Source organism: Emydura macquarii, unplaced genomic scaffold (genome assembly GCF_026122565.2).
Source record: "Emydura macquarii macquarii isolate MOO-44397 ecotype Brisbane River unplaced genomic scaffold, CSIRO-AGI_Emac_v2 contig_1353, whole genome shotgun sequence".
Lineage (NCBI taxonomy): Eukaryota > Metazoa > Chordata > Testudines > Chelidae > Emydura > Emydura macquarii.
In genome coordinates this window covers 2,425,322-2,448,963 of record NW_027131490.1, presented here as the reverse complement: position 1 = coordinate 2,448,963, position 23,642 = coordinate 2,425,322, and the positions used below count along the sequence as shown (strand labels likewise).

General features: G+C 36.9%; 1 protein-coding gene across 7 annotated transcripts in view; it reads right to left on the bottom strand.

Annotated features, from left to right (window-relative positions):
• Positions 1 to 819: 819 nt before the first annotated feature.
• LOC137155368 (kelch-like protein 5) overlaps positions 820 to 23,642 on the bottom strand; it is an 82,278-nt gene continuing 59,455 nt past the window's right edge. For 5 of the 7 annotated variants that reach the window (XM_067551566.1, XM_067551568.1, XM_067551570.1 and 2 more), the window contains 6 exons: positions 17,451 to 17,587; positions 16,669 to 16,865; positions 11,750 to 11,962; positions 2,628 to 2,814; positions 1,404 to 1,628; positions 828 to 1,061 (listed from right to left, as the gene is read on the bottom strand). In XM_067551566.1, coding sequence (XP_067407667.1) covers positions 895 to 1,061; positions 1,404 to 1,628; positions 2,628 to 2,814; positions 11,750 to 11,962; positions 16,669 to 16,865; positions 17,451 to 17,587 — 1,126 coding nt within the window. In that variant the 3' untranslated portion in view covers positions 828 to 894. Of the gene's footprint in view, positions 1,085 to 1,403; positions 1,629 to 2,627; positions 2,815 to 11,749; positions 11,963 to 16,668; positions 16,866 to 17,450; positions 17,588 to 23,642 lie in introns of all 7 variants that reach the window. The other 2 variants (XM_067551562.1, XM_067551563.1) reach the window with 2 other exon arrangements.

Here is a 23,642-nt window from a genome sequence, read left to right as displayed (position 1 = left end):
GAACAGGTGTGTTTAGTGAAGGTTCTAATGGAAACTGCAAAAATCACCTTTCATTACCAATGTCACCTGCAAAAGGTTAGGGAGATTTTTAGCTGATATGTTATAGGTGCATTTGTCTTTACTGTTAGTGAGTTAGTAGTCTTTAAAATAAGAGATTATTCTAGGCCATATCTACATCAACTATAGTATAGGCTAAAACTGTGCTGCACAGCTATAGATGTTATGTATTTCTTTACCACAGACTTGGACAAGTGGCAGAAATAAAAACACAATATATTTTAGAAGCCTTTTTCTACTTCTAAAAATATGGACTAGTGCAAGTCTTTGTTGGTTTAATAAATGTTGTCTTCATTCTTCTAAAAACATGAGAACTTGAACGTGTCTTGTTTTTCAAGAAATAATGCTGTGACTTGAAGTATTTTGCTTTAAATAGGCCATAGCTTTTAAAATGTAGTTCTAAACTACAAAAGCCAAAGAAGAAGAAACTATTACTTGTATATATTAAAGTTAGGTTTTGGCAAATTTAATTATTTTGCCATTTGCAGAGTTATAAAAAGTTAATTTTCATCAATAGGTAGGATCATCATCAACAGAAGCTAGAATTCCAACTGGTGCCATCAGCAAAGGTGCTGGGGACTTCATAAATAAGGAGACAGAACTGCAGGCTTGCCTTTCTCCTCCTTCACAGCACTGAAGCACATTGGGATGTGGTGGGGAAGCTTACATGGGCAATGCTGTACTTATTCTGTAAGAAGAGGATTTCACTTCCCAGTGCTATCAACAGACAACTTTCATGAGCAATAAATTCATTTAAAATATTTCTAAAACTACATTTAAAAACAATTAGTGTAAACAAAAATTGGGTCCAATTATTTCTCAAGAAAATGCCTTTGCTTACTTTCCATTTAATACTGCTACACCAACAGTGCTCCTTGGAGTTGACATACTGGCTACAAAGTTCCACTGACGAGCCTGTGGATCCCATCTTTCTACTGTATTCAAGTAGCTCCAACCATCATGCCCTCCTACAGCATACATAGGACCTTCCAATACAGCTACCCCTAAAAACAAACAAGAGAAACAACTGCTTCCTGTAAAAACAGAGCATTACTTTCCCATTACGCTCGCCAAAATGTCAACCAAAGACGACGAACCTTTAAAATAAATACAAATCACATCCCCTTTTGGTTGCCAATATTAAATATGTTCCACAGAAAAAATCAATCAAAATAATTTGTCACAATTTTGTCAATAATTTTAGCTGATCTTAGCGTTCAGGTTTAGGCTAGTATCAAGATAAAACCAAATGATCTTTAAAGGGAGAGTTTTTAACTGCTTTTAACGAATCATAATTTTTAAAAATGCTAAACCTAAGTCATTAACATATATGAAGTTATACATACCAAGGCCATGACGGTGTGTGGACATAGGTGGCATTACACTCCAAGTTTTTGTTTTTGGGTTGTAGCACTCCACAGTATTTAATGTCTTCAGTCCATCTCTACCACCAACAACATACAACTTATCATCTAACACTGCAACTCCAAACTGTAATCTTCTCCCATTCATATTTGCTACAGGAGTCCACATGTTGGTACGGAGTTCATACTTTTCAATGCTCGTAGCTCCTTAACAGTAATACACAAGTTATAGTATTTGCAATAAGTGTTCTATTTAAATTACTGGCAGAGGGCTTGCTGAGCACTCTGTCTTTGATCGTGCAGTACACTTAAGCATGTGCTTGACTTTAAACATGCAAGTAGTATTCTTGAATTAATCTGGGATTAATTACACACTTAAAATTTAAATGCTTTGGAAGGCGAGAGCCAGAATGCTCAATATCCTTGCAGGATCAAGCCTATAAAGACCATTAAAATTTCATGAAGTGACATAAAATGAATCTGATGGAACTATATTTAGATATTAAGATTAACCTCTTCATAATATTTAGAACAAAATCTGAAGTTCTGTGAAAAACCTTCAGGTTCACATTCACAGTATATGAATATATACCTAACATCATTTGTATAATCTGTATTAATATAGTGTTAAAATTAATACACAAACTGAGAATGAATGAAAATGTTTTCCAACTCCTATGGCATTCATAACTCACGAAACCATTTCTAGTTATCACAACACAGTATGAAAACTCATAAAAGTACCCTTCTGAGACACCTTGATAGAATGCTTTAATAATTAGTCAATAAGGGTATAAGTTAAATATTCTGTAGCAACCTTCACTTATTTTTCTTGTTTTTATTCAAGTCTGCCTTAATTTTAACATTTTTTATGTTTAATTTCCTTAAATTTTTAACCATGTTAATTTTCATTCACATGAAGAGGTGATTTTCCATTCATTTAAATGAACAGAAATGAGGCGATCCCGTTATGGGTTTTCAACAACCATAACTCAGCTTCTTGCGCACATGTAATATTTTTATTGCTATATATGTCTATTACTGAAGTAAAAACATCAGTAGATATCTATGAACTTTGTACACTATAATACATAGCATTTGAATGTTTTAATTTGTACCCTACATAAATATCTAACAAACATATATTAAAAAAAACCCTACGACTGATTTTTCAATATACTAAACTAACATTATGTAAACCAATACCTTTTGTTGCATCCATTCCTCCAACTGCAAACAACACTCCTACTGTAGACTTTCTAGGTTTTGTGCGAGGACTTTGTAACATCGGTCGTCTCTCTGGCAACAGATGGTATTTCATTGCTTCCATAATGAGTTTTTGACATTCAATGTCATCCTTAAAGAGAGCATTATTTTCCATGTCTGCCAGAAACTACCAAAAATAAAATTAAACATGTTAAACTGCTAAGCAAACAGCAAGATGATTAAAGAATAAAAATCACATTTTGTTCAAAAAATATTGCTGTCTGGTTTACAATACACGCGCCTCAGAATGATCACATGAATAGTACAAGTATAAAATTCGATTAATCGAAGTACAGATCACTCACATATTTAAAAATATACTTAGAAACATAAAAGTAGGGAAGGAATGAGGTTCACCTTATCCTAATGGACAATTCCTGCTTAATGCTCCAAAGGAAGACACAATACATTTCTCAATGTCACTGATAATATACCCAGAGCAAAATGCTTCCTGACTTCAAATTTGCCACTCAATTTAATCTTGCTCAGATGTATCAAGAATCACCATAATTACAACAAAACATCTAATCTGGTGCTGTCAAAGTCATCACAGCAAAAGTTGGACACTTCACAGTAGATTCTATTCCCGACTCTGCAATTGACCAGTTCTGTGCTCTTGGAAAATTCACTTTGCCTCTTTGTACCTCAGTACAGTACCTTAGGGGCTGACAGGGCAACGTGGGAAGGAGGCATGGGTGGTCAAACTTAATGACCCTCCAAGCCGCATACAATAATCTTCAGACGTTCAAGAGCTGTAAGACACACACAACCTTTACACATGTTTTTTGACATATTAACATCCTACTTATTGTTTCACAGCTAATTACTGCTATAGCTAGAGGCCTTGTGGGTCTCCATCTTGGTTGTAAGTCTTTGGAAATCCAGATGATATGCTCTCAAGGCGGTACAGAGGAGCTCGGTCAGATGTTGATTTGTAGGACTGCACGCTGTTTCTATTTTACGAACTTCATCGTAGAGTACAGCGATTTACAGAAGTATGTTGTGTTGAAAACTGAAATGAGTCGCATGCTAATCTTCTTCAGTTGAGGATACTTGATTCCTGGCACTCGCTTCCAAAACTCAATTGTAGACTGTGATTTCTGCATCATCTTTAAAGCCTGGTCCTCCTGGAATTCCAATAGTTCCATTTCTACAGTAGATGTTTCCAAACTCATGGTTTTGGGAATTGGACAGTTATCACTGATCACATCAACCATGAATGAGTTTACAAGAAAGGTGCAGCAGGATTTCAATTTCTGCAAGTCTTCAAATCTGGTCTGAAAGTCATCAAGCAGTCCATGTATTCCTCATGTTTGTGATCTTCTACTTTGATTTCAGGGAATGTGTTTGCCCTACTGTTGAGGGGAAAGTGGTTAAAATCTCTTGACACCATGTCTCTTTCCAGAAGCTTTAACTTGTTCTAGAAGATGAAGACTGTCTGAGTAAGGTCAGAAATAGTCTTATCCTTCCCTTGGTGTGCCAAGTTGAGAGTATGTAGATGCTGCATACCATCAGTGAAAAACATCAGATCCTGCATCCATTGCTCAGCTTCCAGTTGTGGATAGAGCTTTTTCTTTTCTTCAAGGAAAACACTGATAGGCTCCAACAGTTCCACAAACCTACTTACGACATTGCTGGTTGATAACCATCTCACAATACAGTAGAAAGAGATGTCGTTAGGTTTGTCTTCAAGATCCAGCTGTTCGATGAAATTTTTGAACTGTCAAATGAGTCTTCTCATTTGAAAGGATAAAATTGACAATTTCTAGGACCATTTTCATAACGTTTTCATACTTGAAGTATCTGCCTGTAAGATGTTCACGATGGATGATGCAATAAACAGGGAGAAACTTTGGAAATTTGGGATCGCTTTTCAAGAGTCCGATAAGGCCTACTTTCTTCCCCATCATTACAGGTGTTCCATATGTTGCACTACTGACAAGTTTTTCCAGCGGTACATTGGTATTGGTCAGTGCTTTGTCAAGTGCATTCTTTACATCAACACTGTGGGTTGTTTTTTTTAGCACCCTAAGTCCAACATTTCTTCTTTCATAATTACATCCATGCAAACAAATATCGCTAGTTGTGGTTTATCGTGTGTATCTGTGGATTCATCGCAGCTAGGCTGAGTGCTAGAGAATTATTTATATTGTTTTGTATCTTGCTTGGAACATCACCACTCATCTGGGAAATATGCCTCTCCATAGTGTGGTGCAAAATTGGCATTTGCTTTATTAGTCACTGAAGTTTTGCATTACTTGGATCTAAAACTACAACCACTTCTGCAATATTCTTCTTAACAAATTCTCCATCACAACATGGATGTTTAGCACAAACAATATTCCATGACATAACTGTGATGGGTCTCCCCAGGGTGCCACCTGGGACTGGGGTACCACTGCACCCCCTTAACTCTCCAAACTGGGCTGTCTCCCACACTACTTGGCTAGTGAAAAGCAGCACACACCTCCAGGTCCTGTTATCACTCAGCCCAACAGTAGGTGGAGCCCTACGCCCAACTAGATTGCATGAATGCTCTCAGAGCCATTCACAAATCTCAGAGAAAGGCCCCAGCCAGTCTGCCCCAGTTCCCTGCCCTGGTCAGTAAGTTCATCACTTGGTTCGTCCCTCCCTCAGCGTGGAGAAGACACACCAGCTTTTGTTAACTGAGTGGGGGGGGTTTCAAACACTTCACAGAAGCACACTGTTTTAGTTAAGAATATAAAACAGGTTTATTAACTATAGAAAGGTGGATTTTAAATGAGTATAAGGGGTAGAGCATAGGAAATTAGAGATAGGTACTAAGGAAAATAAAGATAAACACGCAACCTAAATCTTAAACTTTTAGCATTAGGCAGTATCTAGATTAGGCAATTTTCTCACCCCACTTGAATGTTCCAGCTCTCAGTATACAGATTTCTCCCAAGCCTGGACCCAGTCTCTTAGTGTTCCAGCATTCCTGTTGCTTTCAGCGTGGATGGAGGAGAAGAAAGGACCAAGCATGCAGTCTCTGGTTCCTTCTTTTATATCTCCTGACCATGTGGCCACCAGACACTAGTCCAGGCATTTCCAAGCCCTATTGAGTCACAAGGTTGCTCAATTCCTCCCATGCCAGTGAATTATAGAGTTGAGCAGTCTCTATTGTATAGCTTGTGCAACTGTCACTGTATTGTAAATCCTTTGTTTACAATTCTTTTGTTGGCTGACGGCTGCCGAGCCCCTCCATGGTTCCTTCTCTGCTGTTACTAGCAAGCTTATAACATATTGTAATAACAGCAAAATCTTATAACTTGATACATACTAGCGATATACATATTTTGACAGCACAACGGGTTTTAGCAGATTATGAACTTTCATTAGATATTTTATGTGGCATGCTTAATATGAATTATTACAATCATACAGAAATGATGAATAAGAGGTTTATAGCATGCTGTTTTGGGGTATAGTGTGTCACAATAACAAAACTAGCTTTGGTTGTTGTCAGCTTCCTTAATGAATGCCAAAAATAGTGTCTATTGACAGTTTAGGCGTAACTTTAATGCCATTAACTTACTTTTCCTTCATTCTGATTCAGTCGGGGATTTAGATGAAAAGTTATTGTGATTCGTTTTGTGGTGATGTTTCAAGTTGCTCGCTTTGTAGTGAGTGAATGATACATTGCAGATAAGGCACAGGGGCTTGTCATCTTTAACAGTGAATGCAAAATCTTCCTCCTATTCTAGCTTAAAACTTCAGTTTTCTTCTTCATACTTGCGTTTCTTACAATATAAAGATGTCACTATCATCTATTAAATTAACATAGGGTTAACACTTAAATCTAAAACTATTCAAATGTGATTTATGAACAGTAAACACAGCCTGTATCCTGTGGAATGCAGGGAGATCTCGAGCACATGAGTTCTGCACAGAGCAACATCTGAATACAGAATGATAAAATTTCCTGATATAATATGCTAAAAAGTTTAGACAACAGTATCAAGTATTCTAAAAAGTTAGGAAAAAATAAGACCCGATGAATATACATTAAGAGAACTGTGCACAATTAAGTCCAAGGAAAAAAAGACCGAGGTCAGTCATGAAAGCAGCATTTCTTCTGGACAGATGGTCATCATGAATAACAAGAAGAGATGGAAAATGTGGCTCTTTCAGTAAGAAATATTGCTTTTCCTGATTATAATGAATGGATTGGATCAAGTTGACTGTCATCCATGACAGACCTTATATTCCTACCTGTCTCCAGAGAACCCTCTCTCTTTAAAGTGTACTAACTAAAATCTCTCAAAGATTGCCCCTGTAGTTTAGCCAGGTTCACCAAATGATTTGATAATTGACCACATAAACGTAAGCATCTCTTGTGAATTTAGAGCTGCCTAGATTTAACAGAGCCTACTGTGGGGTGGTGGGTAGTACATTCTCCCAGTATGACCTTACTGAGGTATTGTGTTCCAGGTAAACAGAAAGATCCCAGGAGATGAGTTCTCTAGCTGCTGCACCATCCTTTAAAGATGGTGTAATGTGCACTCCTTTAGTGAGGGATCAGCTTTGCTGGCTTATACAAAGGAGTGAGGCAAGGCCTGGCTTCCATCTCACTCCCTTTTTGAGAGGCTAGTACTTAGGTGACTGCAAAGTCTCAATAGTGCCTAGCTGCAATATGGGAACATAAGGAAAGGAGGCACCTTGCACCTGCTTCTCCCACTTGTACCCCTGTGCAGGGGCTAGGCACAATTTAGCCCTTAGTATGAAGTTTTATACACCCAATTCCTTTATTCATGTTTCAAGTTCTATACTTCATCTGTGCTATTCCTCCTCTTTTTGTTGTTGGGTTTTTTTTGTTTCTTTGTTTGTTTCTCAGCTCTCTTGAAGCCAACATTCGTCATCGTGCTGTAAAAATATCTAAAAAACACTAGATTTTTGTAAATTAAAAGAGTCAATTTCACAACTTTTGGGCCTCACTCCATTTTATGCTGGAAAAGGAAACATACTGCATACATATTTTTCCTTTGGTAAAAGTGATAGATTCATATAAGCATAGAGGCAGCAAAATCAGTTAATGAAGTAAACAGAACTAGTATGTATCTCATTTGTCAATTTCTATAGATTTATAAAAAAGGTTTCTGTCAAATTGTAACATAACTTTTGCTTTTAGACTAATGCATCACACTATACTTAATGTTTAGAACTTGTCTTTTGCAGTATATTCATAACCATCTTTTTGCTTCTGTTTAAAAAGCAAATTAAAATCCCTTTGCTTAAACCATTAGTAAGAAGAAACAGTGCCTATGTTTTCATCACTGTCAGTTGCAATACTGCCTCTGAGCTTCTTCTTTTGTTACAAAGCATTGCTTGCTGCTTTGACAATCTTACAGTCATTTAATTATTAGAAAATTGCTAAACTGAAAGCAATGTTACAATTTTTAAATGTTAGCATGCAATACTCTATACTTGCGTACAGATATGAACATCAGTGTCCCACTACTGTCCTCCTACATATGGCATTATCAAGGTCACTATATTCCTGAATAAAAAGAACGATATGATTCCACCCATATTTGTAAACACAACTCCTTACCTGGCTGTATGGATTACTTCTGATGCCTCTAAAAACACCACCAACCTCTCTATCCTTCTAGATCAAGACTTTAAGAATAGCCACTGAAATCCGCTTTCCTGTAATATAGAAGACTACCAATAGGATACCAATCTAACTCCAACCTAGTCCTTGGATCTACTTTTGAGATTGACAAGTACTATTTAATCTTTGGGGGGAAACAAACCCGCTAAAACTGCATAAATTAACATTTCTTGCAAAATTAAATTGCATTTCCAAACGAAAATATATCTGCTCACCAGAATAGAGAACCCTAGCGTAGCTATGATTTATTATAATACAAGGCTTTGACCTATGAAAAGAATTCCTTCCTAACTAAAAATAAGCAGTGTAAGCTGTTTTTGATGGAAAAAAACAAACTGTGTTCTTGTGACTAAGTCTACTGTATTGCAATTCCTTGTACATTAATATTCCCCACTGAAACAACCTTTGTTTTGACTCACATATTATATGAATGCTAAAAACAATTTAATAGAATGCATTATAATCATTATAATTTAATTATAATGCATTCTGATTTTAGGTTTTAACCAACCAACACTGATAAAACACTGCTCATTAAAAAGAAAAAGAAAAAAAAAAAAGAAAAACTGTATGTATCCAATAAAAACCTGAAAAACACTGGAAATGTGCTTGGATCTAAAGGCCTGTCTACACAGAGCAGTAATGTGGATTACAGGAGCATGATTTCTAAAGTTATGTCTACACAGACAGCAGCAAATTCACTGCCGTCAGATGGATTTATCCAGATCGATTGAGCAGAAGTGGAGACCCGGCTCAATCGACCTGGAAATCGACGCTATTAATCCACCTCCACCAAAAAGAGTAATGCTGCATTGACTGGAGAGCATTGCAAACACTGCGGTAAGTAGAAGTTAGGAAGTCGATGGACATAGAGTAGCTTGCATATCTCCTGTTGACTGCTGCCGAATTTCATGGCAACTGTAGACATAGTCTAAAGCACACTTACATGTCACTCATTAATTGGTCCGTGCAGACTCTACTGGAATGCACTAAAGCTTCCCTAGTGTGTTTTAATGTAGTGCTGTTAGAAATCATACTATGTTAAAGTGATTTAAGGAACATCACAAAGGGATTATTCATTACAGTATATATTATACTACACAATATAATATACATTACACATTATAGTATATAGTAAGAAAACTGCTGAAAAACTCTGATTTTTTTACATCTACATAAAACTCAAAAATTGCTTAAAAATAAACCCTGAAAAATGCAATTAATAAACCCCAAAATCCAGAATCCCTAATTATAAAATACAGTATGTAGCTCCTTGCATCAAACTTCATAGACATTTATAATTGAGCAGTTACAAATGATGCATTAACATCATAAGCACTTCTAAAAAAACAGATGCAGAAAAAAGTTAATGTTAGTATACTTGGAATTTTTTTAGCAGTAATTTAACAGAAAAACTCTAAAGTACGATGAGTTTCTGAATAAAAGAAAGCTGAATCTCTTCAGCTAGTGATGTGATTAATCAACTTTTTCAGAATATGATCAAAGACCAGATATTAGCCACTGGAACCTGGCAAATACTTAATACAAATACAAATAAACAACCATGTCACAAGCCTTTGCAAGAGCAACAAGATTTTCCACATGTCTAGGATGCTCTTTTGTCAATAAACAGTGATGTCAGAATGTGGAATGGTAGCGTCAAAGAAAACTTTATAAATAAAACTGATGAAACAGAGGTTCCATTACAAGTTTGCTGACATCAGCTCTACAGTCCTATAACATTGCCCTGTGATTTCTTTAAGTGTATGAATTTAAGTCCTCACATCTCTACTTATAACATTATGAATTTTAGTGAGTCCTCTAATTTTCTGTCTCCTTTCTTCCAGACAGCTCTGATCCTTCTACCATAAAACTGGAAACAGTTTATAATTTTCATTATAGTTTTCTGTGCTTGCTATGTCACATTTGCCCATTGCTGTATGATCATGTAACAAAACACCATACTATAATGCTCCATCATGGGTCAGACTTAAGACTGTTGTTGCAACTTAACTCAATTTCCTGATTTATGCATGATTAACATTCATTTTCAAAATACTTCAATTTCATTTTTTTTAAGAATCTGAAAAAACGGAATAAATGAAAAAGAGTATGAAATGAAAAAGAATGAAAATGAAAATAGAAATATAGAATCAGAAATGCCAGCATACATCAGCAATACAGCATACAGAAATGCCAGCATACAGCAAAAGATGGAAGAAATGTGGGAGACACAATAACAGTTGCAATCAAGTAATGTTCTGGTGTTTTACCCTTAATGTTAACTATCCAATTACTGATCAGGCCCAATTTCTCTTCATTATATATTTATTTACTAATTTCCATAGATTCTATTTCCAAAGAAGCTAAATACTTTAATTACAGTGGATTAAAAGACAAGAACAATATAAAAACAGTTAAACATATGCTGAACAAAACAACTGAATCTTGAATTATTTCCTGACGGTCAATGGACTTTGACTTTAATATGTTTCTAAAGAAAATGAATTACAAATTCAGGGACTCATAGCTGAGTAAATTCTGCCACTAGTTATGAAGTATTCAAATGTAAGTATCAAAAGCAAATGCTTTCTAGCCAATCCAGCTATCACAAAGAGGGCACAGGGCGAATATAACTGAGTCAAAGATCACTGAGTGCTTTAAAGATAATCATTAAGAGATTGAAGAAGACCACACAGTTCATAGCCGTAAATTAGTGAATTTTACTTGTATATAACAACAGCTCATGAAAGCCTTAGTTTTCCCATCCATAAAATGGAGATAATTCTTATCCTACAATACAAAGATATTGCAAGTGTTCAGTTTGTAAAGCCCTTTAACATTATATAAGTGCTAAATGTTATTAATTAAATCAATAAGAGCAGTTATTTTAATGAGCCTAGTGCAAGTGGCATTCTCATCCATTCAAATACAAAACTGACCACAGATCTTCCCCAACTGCATGTAAAATGGGTGCAGAATAATCCCAGAAGATACTGTTCAGGAAAAAAAACACAAAGGCTGTCTGTCTAGTTTTCGTAGGCATTTGAAACTGAAGTAAAATGTAAATATATATTTAATGATGCTTCTTTGTAAAGCACTTTGAGATCTACTGATTAGAAGTACTATATGAGACCTAGGTATTATTATTTAAAGGCTTTTGCTTCTAAAAATTTCCTCACTATGGTATCCTGGCTGATCTCAGATTCACATTGTGGCACACTGCAACTCACCACGGAAAAGACACTGACCATATCATGCACAGATATTCTGTACATTCCTCATTTATTTACCTCTGTTTCTAAGAAATCAAAAACATTACAGGTTGGGGAAACTTCCACACAGACAGTACAAGTATGTCCCCTAAAAATACTTACGTAATCCATGGAAAGAAAGAGCTAATGGTTTTATATTTGCAACAGTTTACCTGTGGAGCAAGCAGAGGCAGCCTAATGTAAGCCAACAGCTTACTAAGATCTTTCCTTCTCTGTTCCAAATCATGTCGAACCCATGTAAGCAGTGCATTCAGTATTGTTTCTTCATTAGGAATATTCATATCATCACTTGCCAAAAGTTTTGAAATTTCAGTGGCTGGCAATAATAAAAACTCCTGGTTTCTAATTACTTCCATGAAATTCTCCTGAAAAAGAAAAAAGTATTTTCAATATGAACACTGAAGTCCTTTGGATAGGCCACTGTTGTCCACTGCTGCTGAAGGTTATGTAGAAACACAATGTAGTGAGATGCAGATTTTGCTGAGTAGAGTGTACAGCATACTGCAGTAATAGGCATGTTTGTAATGGTCTTTCATTATAGTTATGTCAAATAAAATTTCCAATGAGTAAATGAACAGGAAAACAGTTCTAACTTGAAGCTTCAGTAGGTTATTTTAAATTGTTTTTATTGTTTTGTGCGACAAATACAGATGAATAATGTATATAGGTAGTGGACTGAAGATATAAAGGATTCACAATACTGCACACATTACAATTTTTTTTTTTTTTTTAATATATCAACAATTACTTTTTTGTAGGATTCAGTTCTCCACATCTTCCCTTCTGTCATTTCTGGTAGCCTGTCCTCACTTTAGGGTAGGAAGAATCACAATATTAGATGTTTCCAACCATAAGTGCACAAACATTATTTAAAAATACCAGGATTTTTAAAAGATTTTGTGGATACTTCATTAAACTCAAGCGAAAGTGGCAAAAAAAAAAAATCTAGAACAATAAAAAGCTTATAAAGAATATATTTTGCCAAACTTGAATGCTTTTTTGATAGAACTGAAAATGGCAAGGCCACGGCTTCTTCATACTCCTTTGCAGGGGAACAAGAAGGCGGCGTAAAGTGGAAAGAGTCTCTGAGTCAAAATAGGTACATCTACACTGCAATCAAAGACCTGTGGCACAGCTGTAGCTTATGCAGCTCAGCTGACTTGGGCTTGCGGGGATCTGGCTGAGGGGCTTTAAAATTGAACTGTAGATATTTGGACTTGGGCTGGAGCCTGGGCAAGCTGGAATGTCTACAATGCAATTTTATAGCCCCACAGCTAACATGGGTTCTGAGACTCGGTGCCGCAGGTTTTTTTTATTGCAGTGTAGACATAGCCAATATGGTCTGCTCCTGGAACAGCACATCTATAGGTTTTCTTTTACTCAGAGATCATAGTAACTTCATGATCAAGTCCAAAATTAGTAGACCTAATACAGCTGAATTTTAGAAAAACATTTAATTTCAATTATAAGGAAATATTACTCTCAAAATTAACTGAAATTGGTTTGGATATCCAAACACATGTAGACTGAAAACTGGCTAAAATACCTTTTGTTTTTTAAAGGTAAAAATAAAAGCCAAAATATCCACAGGGGTGGGTGTGTTCAACAGGGGGACTGTGCAGGGATCAGTGTTAAAACCAGTTCTATTTAATATCTTCATTAATGATCTAAAAAGAGTAAGCTGCACATTAATGAAATTCACTGCAAATACTAAATTGGAAAGACCGGCAACTTGGAAAAATACAAGTTAATACCTCAGAGGAAAAACTCTTTGGTAACTCAAAGCACAGATTTAATAACAGAGAAAAATCTGGGAGCAAGTACAGAGAAATAGTGCTGAAAATGGCATTTGAAATCTGATATGAATTTGCAATACAAAATGGCAACAAAAATGTCCACTGCAGTTTTGCATAAGCACTGGGTACAACATCACAGAGTAGGGCGACGACGTTCTTTTTTTAATATGGCTCTGGCTATACTTTTGAATATTGCATTCAGTTCAGTGCATCTCACTAGCAGAAAGATAATTGACAAATTAAGGGAGCTCAAAGAAGAGGAACAAAACTTATAAAGTTTGGATGGACTGACAATAACCCTGAAGAGTCTTCTTATTCTTTATTTTAGTAGATAGACTTAGTAAATAGTCTATCATTTGAGTGACAACATAGTTAATAATAAAATAAGGAAACACTTATGTTCTTATAGCAAAACAGCAACATAAATACATACTTTTAATTTGAAGTGGTGCAGTATTCAAATCCATTTTACTTATATTTATATTTCAAATACACCGCACTTATTGAAACCATGCCAACGCTTTCAAGTGACACTCACGGACGTTATTCAGATAGAGAAAGTCTATTAGTGGAGGTGGGCCCACTGAAATTATTCACTGATGCATCTTTTATTTTGAGAAAATGCCCATTTCATCTGAACTGCTGGTCTCAAAGTACAGCACTGTTTTAAATTAAAATTGAGTATTTAGGTGCTTATCAAAATACTCATGGTTTCATGCATAGCTTTTCAATAGAACAGCTTTAAAGCTTTAAATATTTTTACAGAAAAACTGAGTAGCTGTTTTAATTGCATTGAAATTGTTTGCATGGTGAACTACTCTTCGCATCAGACTAAAAAAGAAAAAGTAGCAACAAAACTAAGAAAATGAATATATTGAAATAAAATATAAATATTTTATACTATTCATTTACCTCAAATTTCAAGTGCCTTTAAAAAAGGCAAAATAGTGTTAAAAAAAATTTCTTCAGTCAGAGTAATTTCAGTGTTATGCATGATCATTTGCAGCATATGAATAATTCATGACTTAATAAGCAACAGAATTTACAGATACTACAGTTGTGTTTAACCCTTATGCTTTAATATTTTAATGGAATGAGCATCAAGTGACTAGTATTTATTAGTGTTAAAGATTTGTCTTCTTTCAAACAGCTTTTAAACAAATGAAATTACTTGGGGATTTATTTTAATTGAAGATTCAACTGGACTGTACATTTCTATTCAGTTTCCATAGCAACATTAGTTTCAAACCAAAGGAACTGATTCAGTATTATTCATTATTACTAAAATTCAATTTCATGTCTCCATTGTAACTAAACAACATTAAAAAGGCCTTGGGAAGAATCCATCTAGCACAACTAATTAGTTTTGAAAATGGCTTTTTAAAATCAAATTAATTTAAATTTGATTCATGTCAAAGCTTTAGAATCAGTAATTGTGCCACTGCAGTAAACAATGGCCTAAGGTATACAACTATTTTCCTGTGCATTGAACAACTTCTTACTAAAGGAAAGATGTGCGGTCAGTAATAAACTAACTTTTGAGAAATGAGACAACAATCAACAGTTGCTGTCAAAATAATAAGACCAGATGGAGATACACTCTCTTAAGTCTAATCTTTTAAAATGCATCAATTAATATTTTGTTAATCTTCTGATTCTAGCATTCCACTGGTAAATTTTAGAAGCGGGTGACTAGACAATACCATAATTAGGACAATTATTTATTTAGAAAAAACTGTTTGGGCCAGGGGCAAAAAAGGATTCTATATCTGCACAATTTTTTTTCATCATAATGTACAATGATTTCTCAGTCTCTCGCAATTAAGTATACTATTTCTCATAATCATACACATCTGTTTTACTCTGTTCTTCCTGTCTCATCTGATTGCTTTATTGATTTGCTGTTCTCAATCCATATTTGACCAATAATGAAACCTTTCCTTATTTAGTATAAACTAATTTGCACACTCACAATTCAGTCACATGTTGATAAACGGCAGCACGTATGTATTATTAAATGCATCAATGATCCACTCAGCTGAGAGGGAATTGAATCACACACAACAAGAATGCAGGGGTACTTTGATTCTAATCCTTGACAGTAAACTTGGAGTAACAAGATAGATGAGGTAACAGCTTTTACTGGACCAATTTCTGTTGGTAAAAGAGACAAGCTTTTGAGGTACACAGAAGAGATCTGAAGAAGAGATCTGTGTAGCTCAAAAGCTTTTCTCTTCCAATAAAAGCTATTACCTCAACTACCTTTCCTCTCTAATATCCTGGGACCAATACGGCTATAACAACACTGTAAGCAATAGTAAACTTGGACATTAAGTCAAAAGAAAAATAAATAATAATAATAATAATAATAATAAAAATATAAAACAACCAAACAATGGATTTCATTCAGCAAAAATTCCAAAGATAGGAGAATCCATGGATTTCTGATTCAATGACCCCAATTCCAATTAAGAAACACAAATTACACCTTTCAGATGATGTGGCAATACAACACAGGGGATTAAAGACTTTAATACCAAGTTCACTGATGTGGTATCTAGATGCCTGAGTTCAGATCTCAAGAGCTGAGGCCAGCAGAGGCCATGTCAAAGGAAGGGGAGAGAAGCATCTTACATAACTCTAGAAATTCCCATGAGCAAAGAGCAGCAGTGTGGATTGGCCTCAGACAGATATGTCTCTTACCCTCCCTTTGATAGTAAAGTTACTATAAAATTATCTTTGAGAAAAATTTTAAAAACCATGTTGCTGAGGGAATGAAATTTAAGAACGTCAGAGAATCAGAGTTGCTCCAAATAAACCCCCAAACCCTCACTTAATTGCTGCTATACTTTTGCATTTGGCTACTCATGATTCTACCTATGAACATATGTTTTTTGTTCCTTTGTTGATGTACAGAAGGTGGCTGAATACATTTCCCAGACTGGAAGAAGGGCTTTGTGTAAGTTCGAAAGCTTGTCTCTCTCACCAACAGAAGTTGGTCCAATAAAAGATATTACCTCACCCACCTTGTCTCTCTAACTAGTCACGTAGGCATTTTTGAAGATTTTACCCATTACCTTTTTCTGACTAAATGGAACACTACCAACATAGAAAGCAGTGCTTAATGTCACAGTATATAAATAGCTCTGATAATAACAATGGCTTATGGGGAACAGATGGGGACATCAACATTTACCTCATGAAGGCAGATACTTTATATTTTTTGTTGCTATAGAAAAATCAATGAATGGATGATGCTCTAAATAAGGACATACCATGGTGAAATTGTGAGCCACTTTGTGCAAGTCAGTGCAACCCTGTGCATCAGCAAAAGATCGGATTCCAAGGCAGTTGGATGGGTGAAGCTGTTTCATTAAGAACTTGCAGCATGCTTCCACAACCTGAGAGAGCTGGAGAAGGCAAGCTGTAGATAACAGGCACTCAATATTATCTTCTTTTAATTCAAGGCGACCTAACAATATTAAAAGAAAGTTGCTCATTATTTGTGAAAGAATATTGACTGTAATTCCAACAAGAGATTTTCCCTGAAGGAAAAAAAAAGGGTTTTTGACAGACTTAAGTGAGAAAGAGAACAAGAGGGAGAGAGAGAGAATGTGGCTGAAATGGTAGTTCTGGTCCCTTTGCTTTTATCTTTTGTCAAACCAGAAAAAAATCATAATCAACATAGAATTATTTGCAGAATATATAACAGAACATCACACTAAGCAAACAACATTCCAAACAACTCAAAAATTAAAAATTAGTAACTTGCATAATACAGTGCAAGAGAATTATGAAAAAAGTCTCCTTTCACCAGTCAGTATGCATCTGAAATATTTTAGCATTTGTCAACTAACTACAAAGGAATTATTAGAGAGACTACATTCCACTGAGTTGCCTTAGATAATGGCAGTAATAGTAGTTTTAATAAATAAGCAGTTGAACTGTATGGTGCACTATTTCTACCAAATATCTGAAATCTAACAATGGAATATTATGTTCATTTAGAAACAAAACATTAGAGAGACGTTATCACCTCTCTCTTCATTCTTATTACCTGTATATGCATATTGAACCAAAGCCCACAGTGCATTTGGCTCTACACCTTCCATCTTGATTTCTTCCTGTCTTGCTTCTCTTACATCATTAGTAAACATGGCTGCAAAGTAGTCCGAAACAGAGGAGAGAACTAATCTGAGAACATGTTGGAGGAAGGGAAGAGAGAGGGGGAGGGGAAAAAGACCTTAGTGAAGCTGAAGTTTGTTAATAAATGCTTCATTATTTTGTCCTTTGAAGATGCAATTGTACTGAGGAAAGCATTTTAAACTTGATAAACTGCTTCATGCCCCAATTGCTTCCTACAAATAATAAGGTACTGTTACTGAAAATACATTTCTGCTGAGGTAAATGATTTACTCTGTAGTGCTCAATGACTTTTTATAAATCGCCATATAAAAATAACACAAAGAAGAAAATGCATAGCATTAGATATTGTATGAAAATAACTGGAAAAAAACTATCGATTATTAATTTTAAAATGGTAAAGGAATTACTTCTTAATAATTTTAAAAAATTATTTAAAATATTTGTATTTATATTCCTCATAGACTAATTAAAATAAACATCGATAATAGAAACTGCCCACTCAGTAGAATTGGAGATTATACAAATCAGAAAATTCCATAAGTATAGGAAGTCAGTCACGTGAGTATGGTAATAGTACAGTAACCTTTTTGTGTAAGCACTTAACACATTACCTTTGTCAACTGCTTCGGATGAGTGCATGTCTAAGTTAATGTTCAACAAATAGTTATTTGCATCTGAGAGAGTAAAACACTTAATACATATTATCATGGTACTACATATCATTTTCAAGAATTAAGGTAGCATTAATTAATTATGATTAAATAGAGTGGAAGAGCAAGGGAAATGCTTGGTAGTATTTCTTACAGATATTTGGATTAACTGGATGCATTTTACAGATGTGGTGAAATAAAATTCTGTGAACTACATATTATCCATTGCATCATCTTTGTCCAGGCCTGCATCAGGTAAATCCTTTTTGCCAGCCTTTTGGAGGCAACAGAGATGGATGAGAATGTATAGGGAAGGAGTTATGTTTAACAAAATTAACAATTTGGCCATGAAGAAAATGGCTTAAGCATTTCAAAGGACATAACAGTATTATGTAATCCCTGTAATATAAAACTCCTTTTGTGGCCCATTCTTGATATACTAAGTTATTCGGTCTGTGGTAAAGTCAGGCCAGATGGCCACAAAAAGGTATACCAGGGCTGGGGTGTGAGACCAAGAATGCCAAAAGCCCTTTTTCCTGCAAGCAGAGGAGAGATTGCTGCAGGGCAATTAGAGACACCTGGACCCAATGAAGGGCTACTCCAGATGTACTTAAACCCTGCCTTCCCTAAAAGGGAGGGAGAGGGAGCAAAGGAGGAGAAAGCTTCCAGAAGGTTTGGGGCAGCTGGAGGAGAAACTTCCCCCTGGGCTAGGAGACGGTGCTTCTCTGCAGCCAGAGGAACAGAGAAGGAAAGAACCCTTGGCCCCAGCCAGCAGGAGGGAGCCACAGAAAGGTACCTCCCTGGGGAGATGAGGTAGCTGGCGACTCCCTGGCCCACTACAAGGGGCAGAAGCGTGAGACCCACTAGGGTGGAGCCGGCTGTTTGCCACAGGTCCCAAAGGATAATTAGAATAATTTGTTAGGGTGACTATCCATGTGGCAGCTCTAGATGTTTTAGCTTTTCATTTAAACAAAATCTCAGTTTCCAATACTGCCTCTCAGAATAGGGTTCTATACAGCATGGGTATGGTATGAGATAAATTCATCTGGTCACTGAGGGAGATTTGTCAGGTTGATTTGATATGCTCCTGATCAGTCTGAAGTCTTAGATTATCCTAGCACCATGTATTCATGGTTCATCTGGGGAAGTTTAGAGAAATGAAAAGTGCCTTAGATGGACTAGATTTGAATGAGTTAAGAATACAAATTTTAAAATAACTTGCAGTTCATTACATTCAGCCATTAAAATTCAGAATCAGATATTTACACTAAATATCTAATTTTAAAACTATTTAACATTGACAATATTGTAACAATATTTAGGGCTCTAACGGAAAAAAAAGTGGTGGCCGCAACAGTAGCCGAGGCTAATACCTAGTCTACACAGATTTTTGTACTTTATAACTATTTCAGTTAGACATATGATTTTTTTCAATGGAGCTATATCAGTCCAAGTGCTAGGGTGGACACAATTATACTACTGAAAAGATGCCTTATGACAGTATAGCTTATTCCCCTTCTATACAGGAATAAACTATACTGGTATAAGCTCATTTAAGCTAGTAAAGCTTCAGCCACTCTAGGGATGATTATACCACTTAAACTATACCAATATAGTTAGATCGGTACAACTTGTGTGTAAACACTGCCTTAAGCTTGGTTTACACTCAAAATTTATGCCAGCATAGCTACGTTGGTCAGGGGTGAGAAAAAACCACACACCCAACTAACATAGCTATACAAAAACCCCATGTGAATGCAGCTATATCAGAGTTCTTCTGTCAGCATACCTAATATCATTCTGGGAGGTGGGATAAACTCCTTCTGTTGGTGTAAGCTGCTTCTAAGCTAAGGGGCTATACTCACATCGGTTCTGTAGAGTAAGTATAGCCTGAGGTTTTTTTTTTTTTGTGTTCTCAGCCATGGAATCTGTGACACTCAGCTCCACTCCCTTTTCAGCACGTGTAACCCGGGCCCATCTGTTCCTTCTCTACCGTAGAGCCGTAGTGTTTGACTCCGAAGTAGAAGGGAAGGAGGGTGGGTAGTGGAGCACCCACAGGGGGACACATTTAGAAGAATCTCATTACTGAACAAGATGAGTAACCATCTCTTCTTTGAGTAGTGTCCCTGTGGGTGTTTGACTGCAGGTGATTCTCGAGCAGTGCCCTCAGTTGGAGGAGGGAGCTTCAGAGTTGTTAGGCTGAATAGAAGAGAGTACTGATAGTCCGATTGCTGCATCATGTCTTGATGCTTGATCGATGGTGTAGTGTTTTATGAAAGTGTGAGCCGAGGCCCAGGTAGCTCCTTTGCATATTTCAGTAACTGGTACATTATGCAAGAAGGCTGTGGATGTAGCGATTGATCTGGTTGAATGTGTCCTGCACTTTGGGGTGGCGTTACCCCAGACTGTGTAGCATGTGTGGATGCAGGTGGAAATCCACTTTGAAAGTCTTTGGGTGGATATGACGTTGCCCTTGCAACGTTCTGTAATTGATACAAAAAGTTTGGGAAATTTCCTGAAAGTTTTGTTCTTTCTAGGTAAAACGCAATGGCTCGTCTGACGTCCAGCGTATGGAGGGCCACATCCTGTGCATTAGAGTTTGGTTTCAGATAAAAGGTAAGTAAATGAATGTTTTGGTTAAGATGGAATGGCTATGTTACTTTGGAGGAACTTCGGATGAGATTGTAGCATCACCTTATCTTTGTGAAATACTGTATATGGTGGGTGGGCCATAAGTGCTCTGAGTTCACTCAAACGAAGTGCCGATGTGATTGCGACTAGAAATGCTACCTTCATGGACATGAGCATTAATGAACAAGTCACTAAAGGCTCAAATGGTAGCTTGATAATTGTCCTGAGGACTAAGTTGAGGTCCCAAGGTATTATGGGAGGACGTATGTCTGGATACACATTTTGTATACCAGTCATGAAGCATTTGACAATTGGATGTGCAAAAATCATGGTATCATCTTTGAGATCATGGAAGGTGGTGATAGCTGCTAGGTGTACTCTGACTGAGCTAATTGCTAATCCAGATTTTTCTATTTCCAGGAGATAGTCTAATATAGTGGGGATTAACGCTGTTAGTGCATTGACCTGCTTCTTTTGACACCATAAGGAGAATCTACACCATTTCTGAAGGTAAGTTTTTCTTGTGGCAGGTTTTCTGCTATTTAGTAAAATATTCCTTACTGGTGCCAAACATTATAGTTCGGCTTGTCGGAACCAGTTAGGAACCATGCTGTGAAATGTAAATTTTTCAGGTGTGGATGGCGTATGGTTTCCATTCTCCTGGGAGAAGAGATCGTTGACTAGTGGTAGAGCGATTGTTGCGCAGATTGACATCTGTGTGAGGTAAGTGAACCATGATTGCCTGGGCCATGCTGGTGCAATCATTATCACCTTTGTACTATCCTTGCATATTTTGTGTATGGTTTTGGCTATCCTGGAGACAGGTGGGAACGCGTACAGGAGACGTGTGTTCCAGTTGATGAGAAATGCATCCCCCATTGAACATGTACCTAGAGCTGCTCTTGAGCAGAAGTAATGGAATTTGTGGTTCTTCATTGTCGCAAATAGATTGATTGTGGGGTAGCCACGCTGATGAAAGATGTTTTCCAGGACTGTGTTGGGTAATTCCCACTCATGATTGTTGCTGAATTTACTGCTCTGGTTGTCTGCAGTGGTATTCTGGGTACTGGGTAGATATGCCACTGAAATGTGGATGTCGTGGGATATGCATCAAATTCCAATGATTCCAAAAATTAATGCCTCTGAGCACAGGCAGCTGGATCTTGCGCCTCCTTGACGATTGACGTAGAACATACACGTGATGTTGTCTCATTATCTTTATAGTTTTCCCTGCTATCAGAGGTAGGAAGTGTTTTCAGGCATTGCGGATACTCGTAACTCCAGTAGGGCTATGTGTAATTTCATTTTCTGTGGTGACCATTTGCCTTGAATGATATGCTCTTATAGGTGCACTCCCCATCCAATTATTGATGTGTTTGTCATGATCGAAGATGTTTTGCAGATGAATGGAGTTCCTGTTTGAAGGTTGTTGGGCTGTGTCCACCATTTTAATGATTGTTTGATCTTTTATGGCATTGCTACCGTTTTGTATAGAGATTGTCTGTGTGGTTTGTAAACTGTTGTGAGCTACATTTCAAGTGGTCTCGTGCAATCGTGCATTTTGCATGCAGCTGCCATGTGACCCAACATTTGAAGACATGTGCATATGTTCAGAGTTGGGCTGCTTTGTATTATAGATTCCAGATTTATAACGGTCTGAAATCTGGTCTTTAGTAGGAACGCCCTGGCAGTGAGGGAATCCAGGTGCGCACCTATAAACTCCAATTGTTGCACAGGCTGTAAAGTGGATTTTTTGTCATTTATCATAAACCCTAGTGTATGAAATACTGTCCTTCTAGTGTGAACTGCATGTACAGCTTCCATATAGATTTGTGCCCTTATTAGACAATTGTCGAGATAGGGGAATATGGTGACCCCTAGTCTGCAAAGGTAAGCTGCTACTACGGCAAGGACTTTGGAAAAGACTCTTGGAGCAGTGCAAAGGCCAAAGAGTAGCACTGTGTATTGATAGTGGTTGTTGAGCAGTGTGAGTCTTAGGAATTTTCTGTGGGCCGGATGAATAGCAATGTGAAAATATGCATCCTGACGGTCGAGGGCTCCAAACCAATCTCCCTGTTCCAGTGCCGGCAATATAGTAGCCAGAGTAACCATCCTGAATTTTTGTATCTTTATGAATTTGTTCAATTTTCTTAAGTTTAAAATGGGTCTTCAACCTCCGGTCTTCTTTTGGGTGAGAAAATAATAAGAATAAAAGCCTTTTCCTCTCTGTTGGGAAGGAACATGCTCTATGGCACCTATTTGGAGTAAATGATCGACCTTCTGTTGTAATAGTTGTTCATGAGATGGGTCCCTGAGGAGGGACGGGGAAGGAGTTTGGGTTGTATATACGGAGGTAAAGGGGATAGTGTATCCAGATCAGATCATTTCTAGTACCCATTTGTCTGATGTTATGTTCGCCCAGTGTTGGTAAAAGGGTTGTAGTCGATGTTTGAAGAAGATGGACTCTGGCTGTTGAAGGCAGCGGGAGGTCATACAGACCCTCGACCAAGTCCTCAAAATTGCTGCTTTAGGAGGGGCAGTCTGGGACGTTGATCACTCCTCGTTAGTCTGTCGACATCACTGTGGCCTTTGTCGGGATCATGATTGTTTGTATTGTCTGTTTTGTGAGTAACGTTGGTATCTGGAATTATACGCCTGATATCTGAAGGGTTGTCGTCTTGTTGCAGGTGTGTAAATTCCAAGGGAGCGGAGCATAGCCCTGGAATCTTTCATGCATGACTTCATCCGTCTTTTCTGCAAAAACCTTCGTTTTATCAAAATGAAGATCCTCGATGGTTGCCTGAAGTTGTTTAGGCAGGGCT